Here is a 27918-nt window from a genome sequence, read left to right as displayed (position 1 = left end):
CGGAGTCGACGGCAGAGCGATCAGGGATCGATTTTATCGCGTCTTCACTAGACGCGGTAAGTCGATCCCCGATAGACCGATTGCTACCCGCCGGATCGGCGGGTAGTGAAGACAAAGCCTCAGATGCTACAGTGATGGGTGCCGGATAAATACCTGAGATAGATAGATCAAAGGGCTTGCCTATAAAGCAGTTGTTTGTTTGATGACCTATATGTGATACGCACAGTGTGTTATGCATGGCAGTGCATAAAAACACTTGAAAAGTGTTCTTAATGTTTGTATAAGATAATGCAAGTGCTACTAAATAATTCAGATCACCAGTGCGTCTGCATTGAATCTTGCTGGCATAACTCCACAAGCGCACTAGCTGAAATGAATAAACCAAATTTAATCAGCATTTGCCATGTTGCTTTGAGAGGGTTTTTAAAAATAGGTGATATCTAGTGTGGGTAAGCAGTATTTCAGCCAGGTCGTTGGGAGCAAAAATGCTGCATGCACCGTGTACGTCCTTTATAAATGAGACTTAAAGTAACATTAAATAGGTGATGGCTCAATTTTATGTAATTTCTGCTGAAGTGTTCATGAGTAAGGCTAAGATTCTGTCATGGTTATTTTTAATAAAAGTCACGGACAGGTCACGGGCAACAAACAGTTCACGGGAGCCTGTGACCTGTCTGTGACTTTACTAAAAATAACGGGGGGGGGGGGGGGGCGGGGGCAGGGCTAGGTAGCAGGGAGAAATGACAACTGGAGTCCCGGGAGTGGGGGTGGGGAGGGGGTGCTAACAGGCTCAGCCCCACAGGGGGGCTCACAGACCCGGCTCCGGTGCTGGCTGCGGGGCAGGGATACACAGTCCCGGCTCCAGCCATGGGGGAGGAAGGGGTGGTGCTGGCCCTGCCTGGTGCTGGCCCCTCTGAATTGGAGTGAAGATCATCCCCTGTGAGAAATATCCAAGTCCCAGATGCAGAAGGAGAGCTGGTAGCAAAAGAGTTCTGGTATGCAAAGGGATGGGGGGGACAATTTAAGGGTGTGCCCTCATGAAATTAGGGTGGTGGGGAAGTGGAAATCTGTCTTTAGGGTTCAAAATTAACAATCCTCATGCAGGAAAAAGACCCGGGTATCAGTGGCCAACTTAATAAAGACCTCTACTCAATGTGCTGCTGTGGTCAAAAAAAGCCAACAAAATATTAGAATATACAAGGGATTAGGATAAGACTTCCAGGAGGAGCAGATTCTAGTCTGCCTATTGAAGAGGTTCTTGTATCTTCCTCAGGCCTGGTCCACACTACCCCCCCACTTCGGACTAAGGTACGCAAATTCAGCTACGTTAATAACGTAGCTGAATTCGAAGTACCTTAGTCCGAACTTACCGCGGGTCCAGACGCTGCAGGCAGGCTCCCCCGTCGATGCCGCGTACTCCTCTCGCTGAGCTGGAGTACCGGCGTCGATGGCGAGCACTTCCGGGATCGATTTATCGCGTCTAGACAAGACGCGATAAATCGATCCCAGAACATCGATTGCCTGCCGTCGGACCCGGAGGTAAGTGTAGACGTACCCTCAGAAGCATCTGGTGCCAGCCGTTGTTGGAGACAGGATACTGGTCTAGATGGACTGTGTGTCTGATCCAGTATGTCAGTTCCTATGGTCCTTTGAATTATCATGCACTAAAAACTATCTGTGATTAAGGACCTGCTCCTGCAAAGTGCTGACCACACCTGTGAGATGCTGCATATATCAGGGTGTGCTCTCCTCTCTCCCAGAAGTGCTCCAAATCTAGCAGGACGGAGCCTTTGTTAGCCTTTGTTAGTTGCCCAAACTTCTCTAATCTCATTATGTTATAAACTGTAGTAGGTTTTACTTTTTCAGTTTTAGATTAACTTCCCTGCAGCAGCTGCCAGTAGGATTTTGGGAAGTGATTATTCTATTTATATGTACTTCTAAGAGAACTTTTTATTCATTGTAAAGTCTTGCAACACTGAAACTGTCTTGTACCAGGAACCACATCAGACCTTTTAGACCTATATGGTAAGAGGATATCTATTTTATTTGATCAACAGGAAACTGATGTTGTTCCAGATGCAAAGCTCATGGAGAAATTTAATCAAATTACCTGTCATTCATATGCACAATCAGAAGAAACTGACAGACAGCCATCCTTGGAGACAGTATATATCACTGACTTCTTTCTAGCTCTGGCAATCTGTAATACTGTGATAGTTTCAGCTCCTAACCAACCACGTCAAAAGGTAAGAAAGAAAAATCTGCTACTCAAGTGGTCACACTTCTGGCTGCTGCAGCATATTATAACTTTTCATGTGTTCTCTATAGTCTTTTTGCATGGGGAGAAAACAAGGCACTGCCATTTAAAAGTGGTCATTTCCCTCTCCATTGGTTTGCCGTGTTTGCTTGAAGGAAAAGAATTATTGTACAGTTGAAACTGAACAGTCCAGTAAGTTAATGCATAATATACAGCTAGCAAAAGTTTCCAGTGACTGAGGCTTGCCTTGAATACTTTGTACTACATCTGTCGATTAATCACAGTTAACTCACGCGATTAACTCAAAAAAATTAATTGTGATTTAAAAAATTAATCGCAATAAATCACAGTTTTAATCGTACTGTTAATAGAATATCAATTGAAATGTATTAAATATATTTGGATGTTTTTCTAAATGTTCAAATATATTGATATGTTACAACACAGAATACAAAGTGTACAGTGCTCATTTTATATTATTATTTTTATTACAAATATTTGCACTGTAAAATGATAAACAAAAATATAGTATTTTTCAATTCACCTCATACAAGTACTGTAGTACAATCTCTTTATCTTGAAAGTGCAACTTTTTTTGGTTATATAACTACACACAAAAACAAAATAATGTAAAACTTTAGCGCCTACCAGTCCACTCAGTCCTATTTCTTGTTCAGCCAATTGCGAAGACAAACAAGCTTGTTTACATTTACGGGAGATAATGCTGCCCTGTTCTTATTGACAGTGTCACCAGAAAGTGAGAACAGTCATTTGCATGGCACTTTTGTAGCCGGCATTGCAAGGTATTTACGTGCCAAATATACTAAACATTCATATGCCTCTTCATGCTTCAGCCACCATTCCAGAGGACAGGCTTCCATGCTGATGACGCTCATTAAAAAAAGCATGCGTTAATTAAATTTTGACTGAACTCCTTGGGGGAGAACAGTACTATATGTCTTCTGCTCTGTTTTACCCTCATTCTGCCATGTATTTCATATTATAGCAGTCTTGGATGATGACCCAGCACATGTTCATTTTAAGAACACTTTCACTACAGATTTGACAAAACACAAAGACGGTACCAATGTGAGATTTCTAAAGATAGCTAGACCACTCAACCCAAGGTTTAAGAATCTGAAGTGCCTTCCAAAATCTGAGAGGGATGAGGTGTGGAGCATGTGTTCAGAAGTCTTAAAAGAACAACACTCACGGAAACTACAGAACCCGAACCACCAAAAAAGAAAATCAACCTTCGGCTGGTGGCATCTGACTCAGATGATGAAAGTGAACATGCGTCAGTCTGCACTGCTTTGGATCGTTATCAAGAAGAACCCGTCATCAGCATGGATACGTCTTTTGGAATGGTGGTTGAAGCATGAAGGGACATATGAATCTTTAGCGCATCTGGCATGTAAATATCTTGCGAGACCAGCTACAACAGTGCCATGCGAACATCTGTTCTCGCTTTCAGGTGACACTAAACAAGAAGCAGGCAGCATTAGCTCCCGTAAATGTAAACAAACTTGTTTGTCTTAGCGCATGGCTGAACAAGAAGTAGGACTGAGTGGACTGGTAAGCTCTAAAGATTTACATTGTTTTGTTTTTGAGTGCAGTTATGTAACAAAGAAAAGCTACATTTGTAAGTTGCACTTTCATGATAGAGATTGCATTACAGTACTTGTATAAGCTGAATTGAAAAATACCATTTCTTTTGTTTTTTATAGCACAAATATTTGTAATCAAAAATAAATATAAAGTGAGCACTGTACACTGAGTTCTGTGTTGTAATTAAAATAAATATATTTTAAAATGTAGAAAACATCCAAAAATATTTAAATAAATGGTATTCTATTATTTAATCGTGCGATTAATTTTTTTAATCACTTGACAGCCCTACTTTATATTTACCTTGTACAAGAGGAACTCTAAGATTAAATTGGATTTGCCATTTTTACTATGTTCTATTCACCAATAAAATGCCTGATTTTAATGCCCCATCCAGTATGAAAAATGTGGTATATACCAAACTGTACCTGCTTCCTGGCATTACTACAAAGCTAGGGAGAGCCTGCTTTTCAGTTTTATACTGTAATAATAATAATAAAAACATACCTAGATATGGCAGCTTGGATGCATTGCTAAGGCACAACAGCTATTTTGTGGGTAGTGATCTTCTTTTCAATAATAAATTATCACTTTGTTAGTAACTGGAACTCACTGTTTTTAAAAAAAATTAAATGGAATTTATCCTCTGAGTAACCTTATTTTAGAAGAGGTTAGGGTTGAACTTCCCACAGAAAGCATGTGATTACTGTAAGTAAATGTCACTTAATTGAAAACTTGTTCCTCTTGCTAAATTGCAGGGTTTCAAACCTATAATAGGATGCAGATCTTTAGAATGTCATATTTGTGAATTTGGCTTTGCTGCTGCATTCAAAAAATGGTTGATGGAAAAAATAGCTTATTTCCCCTAAGCAATAATGCAAAAAACTCCTATCCAATCACCCTAACCTAATTCACAGATGGAAAATATGCTAAACATTTTAAATAGTAAAATAAATTCCATAGCTCTTTGTAGTATTTTTCTTCTTCAGAGTGCTTTATAACCACAAGACATTAGCTGTTTGCAGTAGATGTAAGCTATTAACTGTAGTACTGTTCTGATCAGTGTCCAATATACTAAACTGAGCATTTTGTATTCGTTTTTTCTGGGTAAGTCCAAATAATAAGAAAAGCGCTTCTAAAGGATTTTATTTCTAAAAGTTATTTTTAGGTGATTGTCACCTTTTTTGAGGGGGCAGGTTTAATTCTTGCACGCATCTGATTAATTTGAGAATAAGCAGAATAAAACTTCAAGTCCATTTGCTGTGAAATTAAAAAAAGTTAGAAAGTAAGTCATGCTATTTGTTTCATTATTGGTCCAAATTCTAGAAATGGACCACAGTCATTAATCAGACTTGGAAAGAGTGTAATTTTACAAATCTGAAGTGTGTTTACAGTTGATGTGCTTGGAATCTAATTACCTATGGGTTTGACTGAATGTATTTAATAGAATTATATGGTAATATATATACAAATACAAAATTAAGTCCAAAAAATCAACATTGTACTTTAAATAAGCGATATATAAAGAAAAATATCCTTGCTGAAATAAAATACCTCCATTACTAAATGAAATTGTTTCAGCACACACACAAATGTTTTTGCTGATTTTTTTTTTTTTTTTTTTTTAAATAATTCTGTTGCAGATGAGACTATCTTCACTAGGTAGAATGCCTATTAAATCCCTTGAGGAAATCAAACAGATGTTCCAGAGGTTGTCAGTCCGAAGGCTGAGTTCATCACCAGTTCCAAGTGCAAAAGAGTCATCATCTGAGAGCCCTAGTACTTTTGTGAGCAAACTATCTATTTTCAGAGTGAAGCTGGCTTCACCTGCTATGGAAGGGGTGGCCCAAGCAGTTAATGAACCTCAGGCTACTGATAGCCCACAATGCGCCAAAGTACCTCCACTTGGACCACTAGATAGAGTGGACGTAGCTGCAGGCAGTGAGCACTGTGATGCTGGATCATCTCTTGAACAATCTATAACTAAGCTGTGTTATGAGGCTGAGAGCCCTGATGAAGCTGCACTAGTTCATGCTGCCAAGGCTTACAAATGCACTTTACAGTCTAGGACTCCTGATCAAGTTACTGTGGACCTGGGTGCTTTGGGATCTTTGACATTTCAGCTTTTGCACATTTTGCCTTTTGACTCAGTACGAAAAAGAATGTCAGTAGTAGTTAGACATCCGCTCTCCAACAAAGTGGTGGTGTACACGAAAGGTGCAGACTCGGTCATTATGGATTTGTTGTGGACTGGACCTGCCGGTACGTACAGAACTTTGTCAGCTCTTTGTTTCATCTTTGTATCTCACAAGAGTAAGTAATTGAATAAAAAATTTTTGGAGTGACACATAAAAGAAGGTAAATAACTAAACAGACCTACCTCAGTCAACAGTTCCCTGGTTCCTGTGCTCCCACAGAAATATCTAGTTATTCATTCCTTAGGTGTGTGACAGGTGCTTTACAGACACCCAAGAAAGATAGGAAAATTGGGGTTCAAGATCTCAATTCAGCAAAATACATAGTCACAGCTGAACTTTAAGCACATATGTACACCCATTGAAGACAATGGGGCTATTCCTGTGCTTAAAACAAAGCACCTGCTCAAGTATTGTGCTGAATTTGGACCCCCTATTATGATAGTAACACATCTTATTAATGAACGTATGAAATACACTATATTGGAGTTAGACCGTGTCCACTCTTTATTTATGTCAACAGTTCTGAGTTCTCAGATAGAACTTCTAATATTCGATGTTAAAAGAACGAGGAGTACTTGTGGCACCTTAGAGACTAACAAATTTATTTGGGCATAAGCTTTCGTGGGCTAAGACCCACTTCATCAGATGCATGGAGTAGAAAATACAGTAGGAAGATATATACAGAGAACATGAAAAGATGTGGGTTGCCATACCAACTCTAACGAGACAGATCAATTAAAGTGGGCTGTTCTCAGCTGGAGGAAAAACCTAATATTAAATGTTGTCACCTGATGTATGAACGCTAGCCTGTGTCTGTAGAGTTCTGTGGCACCTTTTACTTGTGCCTGTTTATGTGGCAGACACTTTTGGACTCTGTAACAGGAAACATTGACTTCTGTAGTACAATTTCTTGTTTGCTGTTGCACTATAATGATTAAGTTACATGGTATGGAAAACACCAACTGCTTTTTATTGAAGGTCATTGAGGGCAAGAAAACATGTCTTCTTAACTATATGGGTCAGTGGTAAATATCTCAGTTTATTATTATTCTTGTTATCATTATTTTTATTTTTAATCAAGAAAAAAATTCTGATATTTTTTAGATTTGAGAAAACTCAGGGTGGGCATTTTCTAAAAGTGCTGTGTTGCCCTTACTCTTCTCCCATTGAAATCAAAGGGAGTTTTACCATTGATTTAAGTGGGAGAAAAGTTAGCCCAATACAGAGTACTTTTGCAAATCCCACCCTTCGATTTTTGGTCTAATTTGATCTGAAGAGTGTCCTTTTAATCATCTCCCTGCTAACCCCTTGACAGAGCAAGACATCCTGGTATGGTCACCAAACATGTGACCTGAATATGGTTTGCAAATATAAAGATCGATTTAAAAGTTAAAATAATACTAGTTTTACTTTTATTTTTAGACCTGCTCTTTTGAAAGTCTGTCAATAAGTAAATGTCAACAATGCATATTTTACTTCCCTTTTTTTAAAAATTTCAGATGATAAATCAGAAATGGACCAAAAGAAAATTAAGGAGAGAACTCAGAAACACTTGGATGATTATGCCAGAAGAGGACTGCGCACATTGTGTATAGCTAAAAAGGTAACTTGTGAAGAGATTTATGGTAGTTCATGAAATGACATACTTTCTCTGGAAGGTGGAGTGCTATAGCTCTGAGACATGCATCACTACTTCTAAACAAATGCTTGCATATCAGCACTATAATTTTATTTAATTTTGTGTGATCAAAGAGAGATCAGTAAGTTGACCTGTGCTACTGCATAACTTCACTTTTAACAGTCAGAGCTGGTGGCATTGGAGGATGTCAGACAGCTTAATGTCTACAACTTTATCCATAAAATTGTGATTAACAAATAGTTAACCCGGTTTTCTGAGTAAGACATGTGGGAGGTGAGTAGGGTTAGGGAAATGTTCACAAAACATATGAGACTTGCCCAGTTTGGGGGTTCATTACAAATCCCGGTGAACCTGGGCCAGTTTTGTGGCTTCACTTTCAGACCCATGTACAGCTGACAGTGTTGCGTGGTTTGAATGTGAAATGTCATTTTGACGTTTCAGCTGAGTTTCATTTTGGATTCAGAGCTGCCCAGAAATTCAAATTATAGCTCAGCAGTAATGAAAGGGAAAGAAATTTGCCCAAACCTCTCTGTAAACTAAAACCTCAGAGGTTGTATAGCTCAAGCAGTGAGTAGAGCTGAGGCTTTGAGCTCTGTGTTTTTCCCCCTCTTCCTCCACAGGTGTTGAATGATGCAGAATATGCCGAGTGGTTAAATAGTCATTTTTTAGCAGAAACCAGTATTGACAATAAGGAAGAGCTGCTGCTTGAATCTACCATGAAGCTTGAGACCAAGTTAACACTCCTTGGTAGGTAGAAAACATTATCGCTTGCTGGAAACTGTATTGCAGTAAAAATCTGCTTGAATAAATGGATTCATTTTGAAAGGCACTATCAAAGCTGAATTTGTTTTTAAAGTGGCTTTCTGCAGACTTAGGATTTATGGCTTGTTATTAAATTTCCATAAGTCTCTCTTGTAAGTTTGCAAATACAGGGCCTGATACAAATCCCATTGAAGACAGCTGGAGTCTTTCCAGTGTCTGTAATGGGTTTTGAATGAAGCCCAGATGAAGTCTCTCTAGCTTTGCATACACCAGAGCATCTGGGCATTGCCAATGATATTACAAGCCTGTTAGGAGATTGTAGCGTGTCACAGACTCATGCTAAAGTGCATTGCTGGTGTAGCAGCAGCAATGGTGCAGTTAGTGTCCCTAGACCATTTGGTGGTAAAACATCAGCCACAGCTCTACACTAACACTCCTCCTGGGCTAGTTCACTTTAGCTATGGAAGAACTGGAGAAAATCTTCAGCGTAGATGCAGCCAGACTGAGCGGGGAAGGTGGGACAGGCCTCCTCATGCCTGCAGGATGGCAGTCGGTTTGTGGGCTGGGGTAGTGGCTGTGGACAACTGCTTATGAGATGACCTTTGAAAAAAAGGTCAAAGACTAGATTGTGACCGTGGAGGGAAAACAGCCCTTGCTAGAAGCAGAAGAGAGACTTTTTCTGTTGACTTTTTTTTTTTTTTTAATGACATGCTACTACCATGTAAAGAAGGTAACTGTGTCCACCTTTATGCTGTGTGACTTTATATTTTTCCAAGTGGTAGTTGCTTTGCTTCTCGTAGAGTAAGGGTCAGATTGTGCAGCGGTGATGAGGGTGCAGGGAGCCTTCTCCCCATAATCCCTTGTGTCCCGTGCATGGGACAGGCACAATAGCAGTCCTTGGTACTAGACAAAACAAGGGAATGCTCCCTCCTAGCTAGGGTGACCAGATGTCCTGATTTTATAGGGACAGTCCCGATTTTTGGGTCTTTTTCTTATATAGGCTTCTATTACCCCGTCCTGATTTTTCACTCTTGCTGTCTGGTCACCCTACTCCTAGCTCTCCTGGGTGTCAGGGAAGGGAGGAGCCAGGATGTGATGGGGGAGGAGTGAGGGTGTGACGTTACCTATGGTACAAACTGGACTAATGGACAGCTGTGTCCCTTCAATTCTCCAGCCTAGGGTGTCTTTTATACTGCTTTGTTGGTCTGCTCACACAGAGCCTCCAGCATGTAAATCACTCCCAATTATACTGTATGAATGTTATAGCCAGCCACTCATGAATTACACTGCAGGGCAACACCAGCAAACTCCCAGTCCCGTAATTTACCCCAGAAATGTGCATTTTGTACTGCCCACCCCTGACCTGGACAACACAATCTCATATAAACTCTATCACTTTATTAATAGAAAATGTTATGCACAAATCTCATTATCTCAAATGGCGCTTCCCAAACACTTCAGTCCAAACACACTGGTTTAGATAAAACAAATGTATTAACTACACAGAGAGAGATTTTAAGTAACTACAAGTAATGAGGCGTACAACTCAGAATTGGCAACAAGGAAATAAAAAGTAAAATGCAACGAACACCTACCTTAAACTAAGTGAAGACAAAGCAAAGGTCTCTCTCACCACACGTTCCACCAGTCTTACTGGCTGAGCCTCTTTCAGTCAAGATCTCTCCCACTTGACCCAGTGCTGCTTCCTTTGTTCCTCAGGTGTTGATAATGCCGTATGTAGAGAGTAAGGGAGAGATGATTTGGGACTTTTGCTCTCTTCTCTTGCACAATAATCATGTTCAGCTGAGGTGCAGGAGACAACGTCTGTGTGGACAGGAACCTCAAGCTGTTTCTTTGTTGAAGATGTAGATTTTTGCTCACCCTCTCTTGGCCACTTAATCAGGGTATGGTCCATTTGATCTAATTGACCCATGGCTGAGGCGCTGACTAGCCTTTTGTCTCTGGAAAACTGGTTTGTGACTGCCCTCCTGAACATGTCCCAGCAATATCACACAGTAGAATCCCATAACTTTACATACAATGTTGCTACACAAAAAGCAACAGAGGGTCCTGTGGCACCTTTAAGACTAACAGAAGTATTGGGAGCATAAGAAGAAGTGAGGTTCTTACCCATGAAAGCTTATGCTCCCAATACTTCTGTTAGTCTTAAAGGTGCCACAGGACCCTCTGTTGCTTTTTACAGATTCAGACTAACACAGCTACCCCTCTGATACTTGAATGTTGCTACACGTATTTTACCAGGACAGTGATGATCAGCAAATCGTGAGTTTTTCCAAGTGGTAGTTCACAAAGCATATTTTGTACACAATTTATCATAATTCTATGAAAGTGGTGAGCGTAGGGGTACAGACTGTCACACAGGGCCATAGCGCTCATCTGCAAAGCTGGCTGCATAGCAGGGAGTAGGCTCTCTTGAAGCAATGTAAGGGCTCCCCCTGTGCAGTTGTGGAGCTGGCAAAGGGATTGTGCTCCTTGAGGTACAGTCTCTTCTGGAGCTCCCCTTGTGGCAGGGCAGCTCAACACTTCCTCCAGCCTAGGCAAGAGGGTCAGTGACTAGTGCTAGGTGGGAGGATAAGTGCTTTTCTTCCTCCCCTTGCTTTCTTAAATAATACCACATGGTGTAGCTGCAGTAAGAGTGAGGGAACTAGTGCTGGGAAATGACAGCAGCTCCATCCTTAAGGTACATCTACACTGCAGCATACTTTTTGGTAGCGTGGAGAGTGCATACACCACACACCCCCTGGCATGGGTATAAAGAGCAATGTGGACAGTGAGGCACTGCTAAGGTGAGTAGAGTAAAGACACTGCTGAACCCATCACAGCTCTCTACAGCCCAAGCAGTGCTTCCCTGGCTACACTATGGCAAGGAGCAGAGCTGGGTGGGGCTCCTTTCCTGCCCCCCATGGGGGCTGGCCCAGGCCTCAGCTCTGCCACCCTGAATGTTCCTCCATGCTCCCTAGGGGGGTGCACCCCACAGTTTGGGGACCTCTGTTCTATAGAGAGTCCAGGGAGCAAGAAGATTCCTGCAGGGCCCTGAGTCAATAAGGAGAGAGAGCTCTCCAAGCAGGGAGGCCTGGGAAAGACCCTGATCAAACAAGGAAGAGGCTGAGGAATAGCCCCAGAGAGGGCAGAAGGTTCTGTTTTTGTGTGAAAATCTTTTTGGACTGTTATATGGAACAACTGTGACCCTAGAAGGGGTGGACTAAAGACTGTGACAGTTGGAGGGCCGAGTTATTGAGAGAAACCACCACAGTGCTGCAGTGGCTTTCAGCAGGGGGCACTAGTATGGCGAGAGAGCTGCGATGCCATGCCTGGCCACAAGGGGGTGAGTGGATATGGGCGCTGACAGCTCCCTGCTGCAGGAGCCTTTCCCTACTGCCTCCCTCTCTGTGAGAGCCTTTCACTGACATGTGTAGCTACACACTGCAGTGTGGATGCAGCCTGCTTTTCGCTGCAGCATGTAGCTACGCACCAGATAGACTCACCGCTGCAAGTAGTGTGCAGTGTAGAAGTAGCATTAGAGGATGAAGAGCAAACAGGTGGAGTCAATCCAGTTACTATCAAGGTCACAAACAGAGGCTTGAGATAGTCCATAGTCCCTGGTTGAAGAGATGCCATAGAGAAGGGTGGAGTCCATGCTGATGTACAGGGAGTCCCAGTCCTTTGGCGTACCAGGTGATGGGGGGCCCCACAGTTACAAAATTAAATCACTTTATTAAAATCTCTATTGAAATAAAATGTAATTTCCAGTAAGAATATCCTTTCTGTGCCATAGGGGGTGTTTGTTTCTTTATGGTGCTGCACTGTGCACAAAGCTGGGTTCCAGCAGTATATACTTCTAATCTGCCCTAGATTCAATGGAGAAGGAAGCAATATTGCAGCAGGGCTGTATTAAGACCATGTACTCTCCCAACCCTGAAGATAATTTTTTGTTCCTCTCGCCTGCCAGCTGAGTCTGAGTGAAATGACTTCCAGCCACTGAAAGAGCAGGGGGGGGTCTTGAAGGCATTGTCTCCTAGTGTGTGGTTGGCCGCTGGCCAGTCAGCTGTGTGGCAGCTGCTTGATGAAACAGCAGTAGCAAGAGTTTATCTGACCATAGGGCCCATGTCCCCATTACCCTATCTCAGTCCTCCGCTGCATTGCAGTTCATTGTCTATCAGAACTGAGCACTAGGAAGGAAAGACAAGTCCGTACAGTGAATGCTTTTTCTTTCAACCATGCAGTCACAGATGGGTTTGCTCTGTCATTGTGGAGTGAAAGCCAGTAAATTATGGTTCTACCCAACCAGCTGCTGTCCTCTGGCATGTGGGGAGTCTTTGCTTAGTTTTACAACTTAGTTCCCATTGCGGGCATCTCTTATGCCCCAGATATCCTGCAAGTCAAACCGTATCTACAAGTTACAACACAGTTCTATTTTGTAGTGTGGACAGGACATAAAACATGTCCCTGAGCCTTGCTAATTCAGGGACATGAGTGTGTTTCAGAGCTGTTCAGATACACTGCCTTGTGAGTTGTCCCCTGACACAGTTCTGTCTGTTGTTAAGACTGGGTGTTAAGCAGTAGCATTGTGCTCAAATCCCAGACAGTCTTTCAACTTGACATCTGCCAGTATTGCGCTAAAATGCCCCAGGAAAGTTCTCACTCTTGCAAGGCTTATCAATGGGCAGAGGGCGAAAAGTTGCAGGGAGAGAGAATGGAAAATAAGTTCAGAGGAGCAACAAGAGGAGAAACAGCGGGAGAATCCGTTCAGCATCCGTTCAGATGTCTATACACAAATACAAGCAGTTTGGGGAAGAAATAGGAAGAACTGAAAGTATTAGTACATAAACTAGATTATGACTTAATTGGAATTACACAGGTTTGGAATATTGGTATAGGGGGTATAGTTTGTCCAGGAAGAACAAGAAGGGGAAAAGGGGAGGAGAAGTTTCATTGTACATTAAGAATGTATACATTTGTTCTGAGCTCCAGAAGAGTTGAAAGCCTCTAGGTGAAGATAAAAGGGGGAAGGAAACGGGGGTGATGTCACAGTAAGGGTCTACTATAGATCACCAAATCAGGAGAAGGTGGTGAATGAGCTATTTCTGGAACAACAGAAATAACCAAAACACAAGACCTGGTATTAATGGGGGACTTTAACTACCCAGACATATGCAGGAAAAATAATAAAATAATAAGGCAAAATGCAAAATGTCCAATAAGTTCTTGGAATGTGTTGGGGACAATTTTTTGTTTCAGAAGGTGGAAGAACTAACCGGGGGGGACAGATATTTTAGACTTGATTCTAACTAATAGGGAGGAATTGGATTTGAATCTGAAAGTTGAAGGCAATTTGGGTGAAAGGAATCATGAAATGATAGATTTCATGGTTCTAAGGAAAGGAAGGTGTGAGAGCAACAGACTAGGGACAGTAAAATTAACAAATCAGGCTTTAACAAACTAAGAGAACTAGTAGGAAGGTCCTATAGGTAGAAAATCTAAGGGAAAAAGTAGCTCAAGAGAGCTGGCAGTTTCTAAAAGTTAATATTTAGGGTGCAACAGACGACTATCCTAATGCAAAGGATAGATAGGAAGACTAGTACGAGGCCAGTGTGACTGCATCAGGACCTCTTTAATGACCTGAATTAAAAAAGAAATCCTGCGGCGAGTGGAAACATGGACAAATTGCTAAGGATCAGTACAAAAGAATAGCATGAGCATGTGGGGACAAAGTCAGAAAGGCTAAGGCTTGAAATAAGTTATGATTGGAGAGGGACATAAGAGAGACTGAGAAAAGAGGGTCTATAAATACATTAGGAACAAGAGCAAGCAGAAGGCTGAAGTGTTTAATGCCCATTTTGCTTTAGTCTTCACTAAAAAGTTAATTGTGTCCACATACTTAACACAATTAATATTCACAACAAGGGGGAAGGGAGTGCAAGCCAGGATAAGGAAAGAACAGGTTATGGAATATTTAGATAAGTTATTTAAGTTGGCAGGACCTGAAGAAATTCACCATAGGGTACTTTAGGAAGTAGCTGAAGCAATCTCAGAACCATCAGCAATTATCTTCAAGAACTCATGGAGGATGGGTGAGGTCCCAGAGGACTGGAGAAAGGCAAACATGGTACCTTGTCCTTAAAAAGGGGAATGAAGAGGACCCAGGGAATTAGGCACAATCAGCCTAACTTCGATATCTGGAAAGATACTGGAACAAATTGTTTAACTATCAATTTGTAAACACTGAGAGGATAATAGGGTGATAAGGAATAGCCACCAGCATGGATATGTAAAAAAACAAATAATGCAAACAAACCTTATTTCCTCCTTTGACAGGGTTACTGGCCTAGTGGATAGAGGGGAAGCAGTAGACCTGATGTATCTTGATTTTTAGTAAGGCATTTACCAGTCCCACATGACATTCTCATAAGCAAACTAGGGAAATGTGGTCTCTAGATGAAATTACTATAAAATGGGTGCAAAACTGGTTGAAAAAATGTACTTAGTGTTCCCTTTAATTTTCCCCACCCATGTGAGGAATGAATTTTGTTATGTGCACCAATATGAGGTGGTGTGTGACACGTCACCTTCACATTGGTGCACATAACAAAATTCATGTGGTGGGGGTGGGGCTGAGGGGTTCGGAATGTGGGAGGGGGCTCAGGACTGGGCCAGAGGGTTGGGTGCAGGGGGTGAGGGCTCTGGTTGGGGGTGCAGGCTCTGGGGTGGGGCTGGGGATGATGGGTTTGGGGCGCAGATGGGGGCTCCGGGACTACGGTGGGGAGAGAGCTCTCTCCCCACAGCAGCACCTGGCTGGGGGGGGCGAGAGAGGTGACTCTCCCCACCGTGGGAACTCTGGGGTTGGGGCTGCAGCGTAGGTCCCCCTTTACCCCAGCAGGTTGAGCCAGGGGAGGGGCCCCCCAGCCGTACCTGGGTCCGAGCTGGGGGAATGCCCCCCCCAGCCGTGGCTGGGGCCGGGCCACTCCGCCTCGGCTGCACCTGGGGCCGGATCCAGCCTCAAGCTGAGTTGGGGGAGGGGCGCCCCTCCTGTGGCAGGTTGGGGGCCGGACTAGGTTGGGGGAGGGGTTGCCCCTCCCCCAACCACGGCAGGTCCCTGGGCAGGTTCTCCGAGCACCTGCGCAGTGCTAAATAGGCTGCTGCGTGGCCGCGCAGCTTACAGGGAATTTAGCTCACAGACTAAGTGTCAATAATGGTTTTGTGGGAACCTTGGAGGTTGTATCTAGTGGGGGCCTGCCAAAGATCTCTCCTGGATCCAGTACAACATAAGAACGGCCATACTGGGTCACACCAAAGGTCCATAAAGCCCAGTATCCTGTCCTCTGACAGTGGCCAATGGCAGGTGCCCCAAAGGGAATTAACAGACAGGTTATCATCTAGTGATCCATGCCCTGTCACCCAATCCCAGCTTCTGGCAACGGAGGCTAGGGACACCATTCCTGCCCATCCTGGCTAATAGGTCCATCAATGGCTATCTTCCATGAATCTATCTAGCTCCCTTTTGAACCCCGTTATAGTATTGGCCTTCACAACACCCTCTGGCAAGGAGATCCAGAGGTTGACAGTGCGTTGCGTGAAAAAATACTTTCTTGTGTTTGTTTTTAAACCTGCGACCTATTAATTTCATTTGGTGGCCCCTTGTTCTTGTATTATGAGAAGAAGTAAATAACACTTATGATTTTATAGACCTCTATCATATCCCCCCTTAGTTGCCTCTTTTCCAAGCTGAAAAGTCCCAGTCTTATTAATCTCTCCTCATACGGAAGTTGTTCTATTCCCCTAATCATTTTTGTTGCCCTTTTCTGAACCTTTTCCAATTCCAGTACCATTCAATATTTTCATTAATGACTTGGATAGTGGAGTGGAGAGTATGCTTATAACATTTGTGGATGACACCAAGCTGGGAGGGGTTGCTAGCACTTTGGAGGACAGGATTAGAATTCAAAACTACCTTGATAAATTGCAAGCAGATTCAAATACACAACTACAAAATGGGGACTAACCGGCTAGGCAGTAGTACCGGAGAAAAAAGATCTAGGGGTTTTAGTGGGTCACAAATCGAATATGAGCCAACGGTGTGATGCAGTTGTGAAAAGGCTGATATCATTCTGGGGTGTATTAACAGGAGTGTTGTATGTAAGACGTGGGAGGTAATTGTCCTGCTGTACTCGGTACTGGGTGAGTCCCCAGCTGGAGTAGTATGTCCAGTTCTGGGTCCCACACTTTAGGAAAGATGTGGACAAATTGGAGAGCAACAAAAATGATAAAAGGTTTAGAAAACCTGACCTGTGAGGAAAGAGTAAAAAAACTCGGTGTTTTTAGCCTTAAGAAAAGGAGACTGAAGGGGGATATGATAATCATCTTCAGATCAGTTAAGGGGTGTTGAAAGAGGATGGTGATCAGGTGTTCTTCCTGCCCACTTGAAGGTAGGATAGGAAGTAATTAGCTTAGTCTGCAGCAAGGGAAGTTTTGGTTAGATATTAGGAAAACCTTTCTAATTATAAGGCTAGTTAAGCACTGGAATAGATTTCCAAGGAAGGCTGTGGAATCCCCGTGACTGGAGGTTTTTAAGGACAGGTTAGGCAAACACCTGTCAGGGATGGTTTAAGTATATTTGGTGCTGCCTCAGCATGGGGGGCTGCACTAAATGAACTTTCAGGTCCCTTCCGGCCCTAAATTTCTATGACTCAATGACTAATTAGAATTTTCCATGTTTATTTGTTTTGACTTTTTAATTTTTGCTTGAATCCACGTGCTTTTTATCGCAGGTGCCACTGGGATTGAGGATCGCCTGCAGGAGGGTGTTTCAGACACTATAGAGGCACTGCGAAAAGCTGGAATCAAAATTTGGATGCTGACAGGAGATAAACAAGAGACCGCTGTCAATATCGCGTATGCTTGCAGGTTATTGGAACCAGATGACAAAATCTTCACCCTCAAATCGCTAAGTAAAGTGAGTGGAAAATGAGATTGCCCTCCCTGTCGCCCCACAAACAATTTTTTGCCAGAAATGATGGTCAGACTATACTAGAAGCGCTGTTTTAAAAAAAAAAAAATTACACGTTTTCTAAGATGTCCTTTGTATACTGAAAAACTGAGGGTCTTTTCCCCCCCATCCTGTGCATAAAGTATATTTTACACTTGTTTTACAGAAACCTGTTTCTAAATACAACCCCTAAATGCTTGTTAAGTATTTAAATTGACTGCAGTGTCTCACTTCTCTTTGTATTAGGAAAAGATGTTGATACAATGTACATGTTTATAAATGTTTGCAGAAAGCTAGACCTTGAAGTATACTAGGAATATAGTCACTGATCAAAGAATTATTGACATAGAAAATGTGTTAAATTTAATTTTTTGCTGCTCTGTGTCATATTTTCCCTCAGCCCTGCCTGATTAGCATTAATACACAAGGAATTATCTCATTAAAGTGGTATTACACACAGATCCAGAGCATTAATCTGCTTGCATTTTTTAATGGAGAAAAATCTTTTTTTTCCTTCTCCTTTTGAAAATAGTTCAGTCATTTGGTAAATAAAACAGTGTTCAAATTTGCAACTGCAGTGGGAGTCAGAATCAGTCTTGCTTGATAATTGTGACATCTGCTGGATGTTTATAACTAATTGCATTTTGATTCTCTGTTTTGTGAGCTATTTAAGATAGAATTTTAAAGAAAAAAATGGCTAGCCATTATCCAGATTAAGTGACCTGCAAAAATAGTATTGTAGTTGAGGGTAAACATGGGCACACAGAGTTTTCCTACTTCTCCTTGGGGAAATAAGGAGTTTAGTTAAAGTTTAGTTTAGATTGGTTTACCCACATCTTTTTTTTACTGCTATCCCGCTGCTTGCTCAATACATGTGTGTGGGGAGGACTGGGCATGTGATAACATTTTGTTCTTTATGATTTTTAAAGAACGTGTTTTAAGAGGGGGGGGTGTTTGCTTGTTTGCTTGTACTATACCTTAGAAACTCAGGTCATGCCTTCTTTGGGAGATTCTCTGGTAACTGGATAATTAGTGCAACAACAGATTGAAAAAGGAAGGGATTTTTAAGTCATTCTATAAAAAATTGTTGGATATTTATTTTTGTTCACAGCCATCTGCCTTCCACAGTTGCTTAACAATTTGGATAAATGGTGCCTTGGTTAGTGATGCAACACTTTGCTTTTTTTGGTTAGGGTGTTAGCTATAACAATAAAAAGGCTCTGAGGTCCTCCAGCAAAACTTGACATTGTTGATATGTCTAGGTAAAATTAGAAGCAGACACAAACTTTTTTTACAAAAATCTTTTGGGCCTTTTGATAGATTATAAAGAAGCAAAAAAACAAAAAAAAGTAGTACAAGGCCAATTTTTTTGGAAGGCTTTGCAGGTTACCTTTAACCTGGATTTGAAAGGTATCCCTGGGTTTCCATTCCAAACTAAACAAATTAAGAGAGCAAAAGACTCATAACTAAGCCTGGTTTATATTACAGAATTCTTAATGGTCATTACTCACATACTAGTCCAGTAAATATTTTCCCGGTTAATGCAAAATCCACACCAGTCTGCTTAAACAAGGTTGAACTGGCCTTCTCTGCAGACAGCAAACTCTGTCCAACTGTAATTTTAAAAAACGATAGAGCTGGAGAGCCAATTGAGGTCAGGGTAGAAGATAGGCTGATGTAACATCCTTTCTTTTTGCCTTACACAAGGACGCCTGTGCGTTGTTGATGAACGCTATTTTGGAAGACATCCAAAAAAGTATGTATGCCAAAAAAAATCACAACTCCAAACTTGCGAGCGTCTTTCCAGCTCCCTCCACCCAAGCTCCAGAGTTCAGTGCCAGCCTGGTTATTGATGGAAAGACTTTAGAATATGCCCTGCACGAGAGCCTGCAAAGTATCTTCCTGGCACTCACGGAGAGGTGCCGGGCTGTGGTCTGCTGCAGAGCAACGCCCCTGCAGAAAAGTGAAGTGGTCAAACTGGTGCGAAACAGGTTGAAAGTGATGACACTAGCCGTAGGTGAGTCTCCGCCCCAGCTGCGCACTCGGTTATTTCTGCTCCCTGGAAAAAAGAGGAGCTATTTTTAATATTTTTGTTGCTGTCTCTTATACGTTTTACCCATGGAAGAGATGAACTACCTTGGGCCAAATTCATTTCTGGCATATACTGGTGTAACTCCACTGAGTCAATACTGCCAGTGAATTTGGCCCTTAAATTAGTTACTGGAAGCCCTTCTTCCTAGGCTTGCAATAACAGTAATACTGATGCTTTCTCTGGTACTTTATCAGTTCATTTTTTTAAGGGGTACGTGGGGGGAGCTTTTCTGCCATTCTCTATCACAAATATCCCATGTGTGGGAGAGGCAGGAAATGGTCCAGTCTCTTTCACGTAGAGCTAGAGTTAACAAAGATCCCAGTTCTGCTATCCCAAGGTATCGGCGAGTTTCTGAAAAATGTAACCACAAACATCCATTGGGCACTATTTTCCTGTAAAATCCACTGCTTCCCGTTACTAGCTTTCTATTCATGGGGTATTCCATAGTTTACAGTGTTGATTAGAACAATAATTCTTAGTATTCTGGGCAGTGTTCTGATAGCTTTGTCTCCTCTCGCCATCTCTGTGTAGACTACATTAACCAGCAGAGCTACCTCCATGTTGTGTTCCAACTAAGATTATCTTCTTCTTCCTCTCCCTCCCTCCCCCCCGCCCTCCCTGGAAGGTGATGGTGCCAATGATGTCAGTATGATCCAAGTGGCTGATACTGGAGTGGGACTCTCAGGCCAAGAAGGCATGCAGGTAGTGGAGACAAAAAAACGCTGCAAATCAAACCGGACTCAGATTGAAATAGAATCAGGGTTCAGCTTTGAGGTTTAGAGGCTACACAATACATTGCCACAGAAGGGACCATCTTGTGTTCTGAGCTCACTCCCAAGCCCGAGTGCTTTTCCAGGAGCAATCTGAGGCTGAGCGCTGCAGGGGCTTGCTCTTAGACGAGGGAGCCTGTTGCTTGTTACTGAGGACACTGTTCTTCAAACTCTCCCTGTTGTTCCTGGCAAACACATGGAGCACGCGTGAAGTTGGCCTGGATGTACATGAAGGCAGAGCTTGGCCTCCTACATCTGAGATGTTAGTCAGAGTTGTGTTTGTGCAGCCTCTAGCATGTAGGGGCTCTGATATGAACGGAGCACTGGGTGCTACCTTAGTCCGTATGAACAATAAATAGTAGCAATATAATATAAATGCCTCATTCATTCGTCTGCATTTGATGCACCTCACGTCTGGTATTTTAACTGTTCAGGTATCACAACTCTTTCTTTGTGTGTGTTGCAGGCTGTGATGGCGAGTGACTTTGCAATTTCGCAGTTCAAACACCTCAGCAAGCTGCTGCTTGTCCATGGTCACTGGTGTTACACCAGGCTGGCCAACATGATCCTTTATTTTTTCTACAAGAATGTGGTATGTAGCTACAGAGTATCCGGAAAAAGGTTCTTAGTTTGTGAGTGGGTGCGATTTGGTTACCTATTCTTGCTTGGTTTTCCTTGTGGCTTTTGAAGGTGGAGACAGTAGAATAAATGCGTAATTGTCAGAAATAAAGGACAAGCGTTAAGGGACTCAACTTTCAAGCTCCTTTGACAGAGGGCTGAGCCTGTCCATCTGCCTTGGATGAGTTCACTGCTCCAGATTCATTTAAAATCACTTAAGCTTTATCTGTTTTATTTAAAAAGCTATCTGTAGTCATTACTGGGAGGCAGTGACAAGGGGAATATTTGAATGAGTTACGCATCTGGACAATGGGTTTTGAAATATTAAGACATTTACCGGTAAAATTATATTTTAAGTACAGTGTCGGGGCATATTTGTTTGGAAAGCAAGTGTATATTTCATTTCCTGCAGACCACCTGTAACAATACAGAGATAAGATCTGTCCTCTTTTTCCTGAGCTTGCATAATGCTCAGCTGTGGGCTTTGGTTTGTTCTTTTGTCTTTGAATTGTTAGGCCTATGTAAACCTCCTGTTCTGGTACCAGTTCTTTTGTGGGTTTTCGGGAACATCCATGACCGACTATTGGGTTTTGATTTTCTTCAACCTCCTCTTCACTTCGGTGCCACCCATCATTTATGGCATTCTTGACAAAGATATCTCTGCAGAGATCCTCATGCAGCTGCCTGAGCTTTATGTGACTGGTCAGAAGTCTCAGGTACGTTAAAGAATCCTTGGTCTGAGGCCGATTGAGACACTCAAAATTGGTTTCAGGTTTTTTTCTTTGCTGCATGCTCCTCATCAGTTAAAACACCTTTCCTGTCTTAAACCATCTGGAGGGGACATGCAACTAAAAGCTATTTTTCAGAGGTCATTAGTCAGGCCTCTTGCTGTCTTGTGAGGTGGGTAGGAAGAAGGAGAGCTCTGGCTGAGGCTGTGAGCTAGATGAATATTCTGTTACCAGTATGTTCTGTATTGGCTAATGCCCAGTTTACAATGGTTGAGACACAGCTGTCCACAAGATCTCTAGAAACTAAGGTACCTGTACTTCAGTGTCATTGAAGGGCTCAGCTACCACAGTGATGAGCACAGTGCAAGAACCTGAACAGAGTAGAATTTACTGCACCTTGTGGGACCATCTTCAGCTAAATCCCATCATTCTGGGTTCCTTTCCTCCTGGTTCCTGCTGTCCTGGACTTCACTGCTTCCTCCCTCTCGCAGCTCCCTTCTGTATACTTCGTGTGTGCCTGTAATGAAGCAGGAAAACTTTAACGACATGTTTAAAATCAGTAATCACGTTAGTCTGAAAAAAGATTGTTTTAAAGTTAAAATGAGGCAACTCATTCAGCCTTTCCCTGATTTCTGCTTTGCTCAGCATGAGATGTAGCAAAGTTTTTACTCGTATGAATTTTGAGGGAAGTAAAGTACCATATTCTAGTGACTTTTGCTGATACAATAGCAATAGCAGGCTTAGAGGGGCATTCAGCATACTCTTAGACTAAAACTCACCATTTCCTGACCATCATAGGCCTCTCAACAACCGACATCACCAGATTAATGGCTCCTAGTCTAAAAAATGCTCCAGCATGCAGCATGCTGATGACCTAACATCAGCTGTAGATCCTTGCTGTAGCCCAGTGCTTCTTTAGAAGGGGAAAAAAGGTGGTGAGGTGAGCGGGGCAGGGAGTTTAATAAATATAAGTTTGGCGTTGTAGGGGGAGGGGTATCTACCTCCCAAAACTTGTTCAGTTTCACTTTTCGTATTTTGCATCACTTGGTTTATAGAGTAATAAAGTTTGCAAAACCATATGATCTATCAAAATGAGATGCTTGTGAAGCCTCCATATGCAGGCCATAGCTGCGAGTCTGTGGCTTGCAAGTCAGAGATTTGACTAAATACATCTCTGGAAAAACCTCAAGATTTGGCCTTCCTCCCTCTGAGATGCTGAATCTCTCCACCTTTTCCCAATTACCTCCAAATCTTCCTCCTCCCTTCAGCCTAGCATGGGGGTAATGATTACTGCTTAACACAATAGCTTTTTTACAAAACTTTGGTCTAATTTTTGTCCAGTTTTACCATTTTGCCTTGCTGTCTCTTCTGGAACCACTGTTAAATTGTATTTCCCTTTTTCTCTTGCTATGAAGTGCATTGAGGCAGGCATTCTGAGTGAAAGGCACAATGGAAAAACAAGTGGAAATGTTTTATAAAATAATTGCATCACAATATTGCACTAGTGGGTTGATTTTTATATTGTACATGCTATAGCTTACATTCTTCAAAGGACAGATCTTTTCAGTGCTCAGCCCTGTACAAAATGCAGAAGACGACAGTGTGTCTGACCCCAGGGGTTTACAAACTATGATCCAGGTCCTGCATCAGCATCTGCTATTGCAGCCCCCTATGCCCAAGAGACGTCTCGCCAAGATTAATGGGACTCCACGTGGTCCTGGGGATGTGCTAGCAGAGCCTGCTGCAAGACCAAGGTCCACATCCCGTTCTTGGTATAATCTCTGGTAATTAGTTGTATGCCTACAATGAGCTCTCTCATTTTTACCATGACCATCTCACTATGGGCTTGTCTATATGGGGAAATTGACCAAAATAAGCTATGCAAGAGCTATTTTAGTCAATTTTCCCATGTAGACAACCAATAAATGTCTCCTTTTTGTGCAATGTTAACATGTGACCCTTCATGTGGGATATTGGTTAGGGGTTTGCTAGCCCTGGAGGGGCTCACTGTCTGTATCGTCTTAAAATAGCATTTTAAAGTGCAGTAAGTAGAGCTGCCAAGCGCTTGAGCAAACAAGGTGATTATACGTGACGATAGGAATTTAGTTTTCCCAGAGTCAGAAATGTATTACTGCTGAGGCTGCTGGGATTTGTTCATTTCACTGAGGCAATGGTACCTCCTGTGTTTCCTCTTTAGGCATATTCACCTCCAACTTTCTGGATCACCTTGCTGGACGCTTTTTACCAAAGCCTGGTTTGCTTTTTTGTGCCTTACTTTGTAAGTACTGGATTTGAGTTGTATTAATACACTTGTCATTTTCTCTAATTTGCTGGTGTGGTTTTTAAACCTAACTAAGGGTTTTTGGTTGCACTTTCTCATGCACTGTTAAAATTGAGGATAATTATTGGACCGTTTCGAATTTTGCATATGTAAATTGATCCCGTATTGCAGCTGTTTGTATCCCAGTGGAATGTGATATGGCAAAATATTAGGGCTATATGCATAAAATATATCAATTAGCGTGTCTCTTACTTTGCAGACTTATCGTGGTTCTGACATCGACATCTTTTCTTTTGGAAACCCGTTAAACACAGCAGCACTCTTCATAATATTACTGCACCTCCTGATTGAGAGTAAAACTTTGGTAAGAATGTTCGTCATGCATTCTAAAGGGTATATTCTTTCCCCAGTGTGTGTATACAACTCTCATTAAATCTAAACAAGGGAAGAACTCTCTATATATGAAAGCAAATAAATATATTAAGGGTGGAATGCTGATCATTTTACTCATGTGAGCAGTAAGTACTCCTATAACTAGCCCATTGGAGCCAACAGGATTACTCACATGAGTAAGGCAAGCAAGCTCTGTCACCAGTATTGTTAATAAATAACAAAATAAACCTGCTCTTAACAGCTTCTGTTGCTTTGGTGCTGTACGTTTAGTTTTGCAAAGGGGAAAACAGATACCCTCCCTTTATCAGTTCCTAAGGCTTGATTTTCAGAAACAACAAATGGGGAATGCTAGTTTTGAATGCTGGGAACCGATAAACAGTTTGTAGCCAAGATGAACAATTCAAAGGTGTCTTCCCTGCCGGAATAAAAGGAGCTGTTTTATGCCATAAAACTGCCATCTGAGTGTTTGTCTGCCCAAGCTAAGATAACAATAGATAGTATTCCAGTTCGATTGGATTAATTTAATTTCTTTTTAAACAAATAAGGGTAAAATAGTGACTATTTGTCATAATTCTGGAGAAAAATGTAATCATTCTGTTTAAAGTTGGAGGATGTAGGATGGTGGGTGTTTACTCAATGCAGAAAAATAAATAAAAAAGACAGTTTCATTCTTGAGTTGTTTCACAGTAGATGGAATGTCAAGCTGTATTCTAAAGTCCTTTTGGCTTAAAGATCTGTGAGTATAAGCCAAGCCTTTTTATCTTGGATATGGAGGGCACGGTAACCATCACAAAAATCCCTTTGTTTAGCAAACTATGGATGATATTAATGGCTCCATTCTCTGAATGGCACAAATGAACTTCTTTTGACATTTAGAGATGTCAGCAAGCTGTTGGACAGCAACAGATTATTTTCTTAGTAACTAATGTACTCTATATTGCAAAACAAATATCGCTGAACAAAAGAAATCTGAGACAAATATACAGTTATTCTGTGTTTAAATCAAACTGTGTAGCGGTATCATGTGAAGATTTTGTTCCTGCTTGTTTGTAAAGGCCTTCTCTGATGCTTATGAGTAATGGAGTCATCTGAAGCATTAAAAAGTCTTGTACCACGGTATCATGAATTGTATATTTAATAGACAAAAATAAAAAAAGGTTGAGGGGGGAAGAATTTAAATTATATGGCTGTGTTTCCTGTCAACTAGAGAGGGAAGAAACCCTTCTTCCTGGGAATATTTTATCTAAAATCAAGAGAGTGCTGTCTGTCTGAACTGATTTAGATTTACTTCAGTTCAAGTGTGTGTGTGTCCGCGCGCGCACACACACACACACACACATGCATGTATACACTTTTCTGTTTGTAATAACTTTTTAATCCTGAATCTCTGATTCTTGTCTTGTTTCCCCTGTCCCTCCTTTCCACATTATAGACTTGGATACACATGGCTGTTATGATAGGTAGCATCTTATTTTACTTTGTCTTCGTACTGACTTTTGGAGCAACCTGCAAAACCTGTAATCCACCATCAAATCCCTATTGGATCATGGAAAAGCACATGACAGACCCAGTGTTTTATCTGGTTTGCATCATTACTACTTGTGTTGCTCTTCTACCGAGGTACTTTGTTGTTTTATAACCACTAGTATTAACCGGCTCTGGTTTTCATTGTGGCTATGATGCTATAAATCTCTGTGGTGTGGTCTTGTCTTTTTGAACATATAAAATTGCACAGCCTGGTAGTGCAAGCATAAATGAGCCCATATGTATGCAAGGAAATGTTAATTGGGATCTTCTCCAGTTAAATTTAAACAAGTATAAAATTGCTGTAATGACTTAGTCTAAATCCTGTTTCTCATGTTTAAGTCAATAATTTACCTTATTCACTTTTCAAAGGTCAGAATTGATATCCAAAGAAGTTATATAAGACTGCAGAGCGAATCATGTACATGCCATAGAGAAGCTATTTATGGGCCTGTTTTTATTACTGAAACCGTTTTTTTTCAAATGTTTGTTTTCTTTTTTTGAAAAAGCTTGAACCCAGGATTTTTGTAAATGGACAAAATGTTCAAAAAATCTCTGTGGATTCCTAAAAGTTATTAGGAGATTACTGCTGTGGAATGTACAACTTGTCCCTCCCAATTGTGGGTTGGGGCACAGCATACATAGGATACACATTTTGCTTTAGGACATAAACATATCACTCTGGTTTTCAACCTTGGCTCAGACCTTGCAACTAAACCAGCTGATGGTGGTACTGTAGGCCTGGGCTGAGTTGTATCAGTAAAGCCCACATAATCCCTTCCGCACTGTGCCTGGCTCCAGATGGTGCCACTAACCACTTGCTTTCCCTCCTAAATTAATTTAAAAAGTAAATCCCCAAAGTGACTTTTTTCTGTAGCAATAATGAGCTAAGGCAGGAGAATGCTTTCAACACATTGGCTATTTTAAATCAAACAAACTAGTGAATGAAACGTAAGGGTTCTGGGTTTAGGAGTGGCTGATTTTTCATGGTAGACTAAATGCAAAGTTTTTAGACTTTTTATAAATAAGGTTCTTTGAGTCACTTTCAATCTCCCACTGCCAGAAAAGTTTCAGCAGAGTTGCCAAAACAGACTGTTTTTGTTTTGAGACCCGCAGGGCCTGATTTTCAGCACTACTGAGAGCCTGCAGCTCCCACTGACTTCAGCTGCAGTGCAAGTACACACTGTCTCTGACAATCAGAGCCTAGGGGTGTCACGTCCAACACGCAAAAAACTGAGGCACTGAAATCAGTGACCACTTTTAAAAATCTTGGTCCTAATAACCTGTTCTCGTGCAAAACTGCAGGCACAGTTATTTATGTGTACAAGCCTAAAGGTCATTGCTGCAGGGGCTACTGCAGCTTTGGGATTACAGGGCAATCACTGCAGCCTGGGTGATAGGAGTGATGCCTCCTCTCCTTTCCCTGCATGCTCCTGTTTGGTCCTTTAGCATTGCTGAGAAGAGCTTGAATCTGCTTCTGAATGGCTTACTTGTAAAACCCTGTTTATATTCTAGATACTTGTTCAGAGTTCTTCAAGGGGCATTGTTTCCATCTCCAGTGTTGAGAGCCAAGCACCTTGACAGACTGAACCCTGAGGAGCAGAAGGAAGCAATTAAAAAGTGGAAGGATGATCTTGTTGGGAAGTGTAGAATGGGTTTCCAGGGAACTCGTGCGTGTTCCAGGTCTGCTGAAGATGCTGCATCAGTAAGAGAAAGCACGGACCTCTCTTCATGCATCCCAGTGTCTAAGACACCTTTTCATACCTGTCCAGCAGACAGGTCAGTGCAGAAGGCTTCTTTCATATCAGACATACAGGATGAATTCAGGGATGTGAACAGCCTGACTTGTGAGAGAGCTGCATTTTTGAACTCCTCGAAGGAAACCTATTCAGAAACATATGGCACTAATAATTCTTGTGCCGGCGTCCCGGAGTTTACTTTTGCAAAGGGCAGCAATGAAATTTCTCTAATAAATAAGGCCAGTTTGAATTGTTCTTTGACTGAACAGGATGTTTTAACATACCCTGCAAAGCTGGAATGTTAA

At 41.8% G+C, this 27918-nt stretch overlaps 1 protein-coding gene across 1 annotated transcript in view; it reads left to right on the top strand.

The window, feature by feature from the left end:
- Nucleotides 1-27918, top strand: part of ATP10D (ATPase phospholipid transporting 10D (putative)) — an 85539-nt gene extending 57621 nt beyond the window's left edge. Inside the window, exons 11-23 of the mRNA XM_065405730.1 lie at nt 2058-2246; nt 5509-6127; nt 7563-7666; nt 8323-8449; nt 17251-17435; nt 19176-19485; nt 20186-20262; nt 20797-20922; nt 21464-21664; nt 23874-23954; nt 24217-24321; nt 25783-25970; nt 27390-27918. Coding sequence (XP_065261802.1) covers nt 2058-2246; nt 5509-6127; nt 7563-7666; nt 8323-8449; nt 17251-17435; nt 19176-19485; nt 20186-20262; nt 20797-20922; nt 21464-21664; nt 23874-23954; nt 24217-24321; nt 25783-25970; nt 27390-27918 — 2841 coding nt within the window. The remainder of the gene's footprint in view (nt 1-2057; nt 2247-5508; nt 6128-7562; nt 7667-8322; nt 8450-17250; nt 17436-19175; nt 19486-20185; nt 20263-20796; nt 20923-21463; nt 21665-23873; nt 23955-24216; nt 24322-25782; nt 25971-27389) is intronic.

Source organism: Emys orbicularis, chromosome 5, assembly GCF_028017835.1.
Source record: "Emys orbicularis isolate rEmyOrb1 chromosome 5, rEmyOrb1.hap1, whole genome shotgun sequence".
NCBI classification, from domain to species: Eukaryota; Metazoa; Chordata; order Testudines; family Emydidae; genus Emys; species Emys orbicularis.
Note: the sequence above shows the minus strand (reverse complement) of the source record. Positions and strands in the feature narration are given on the sequence as shown.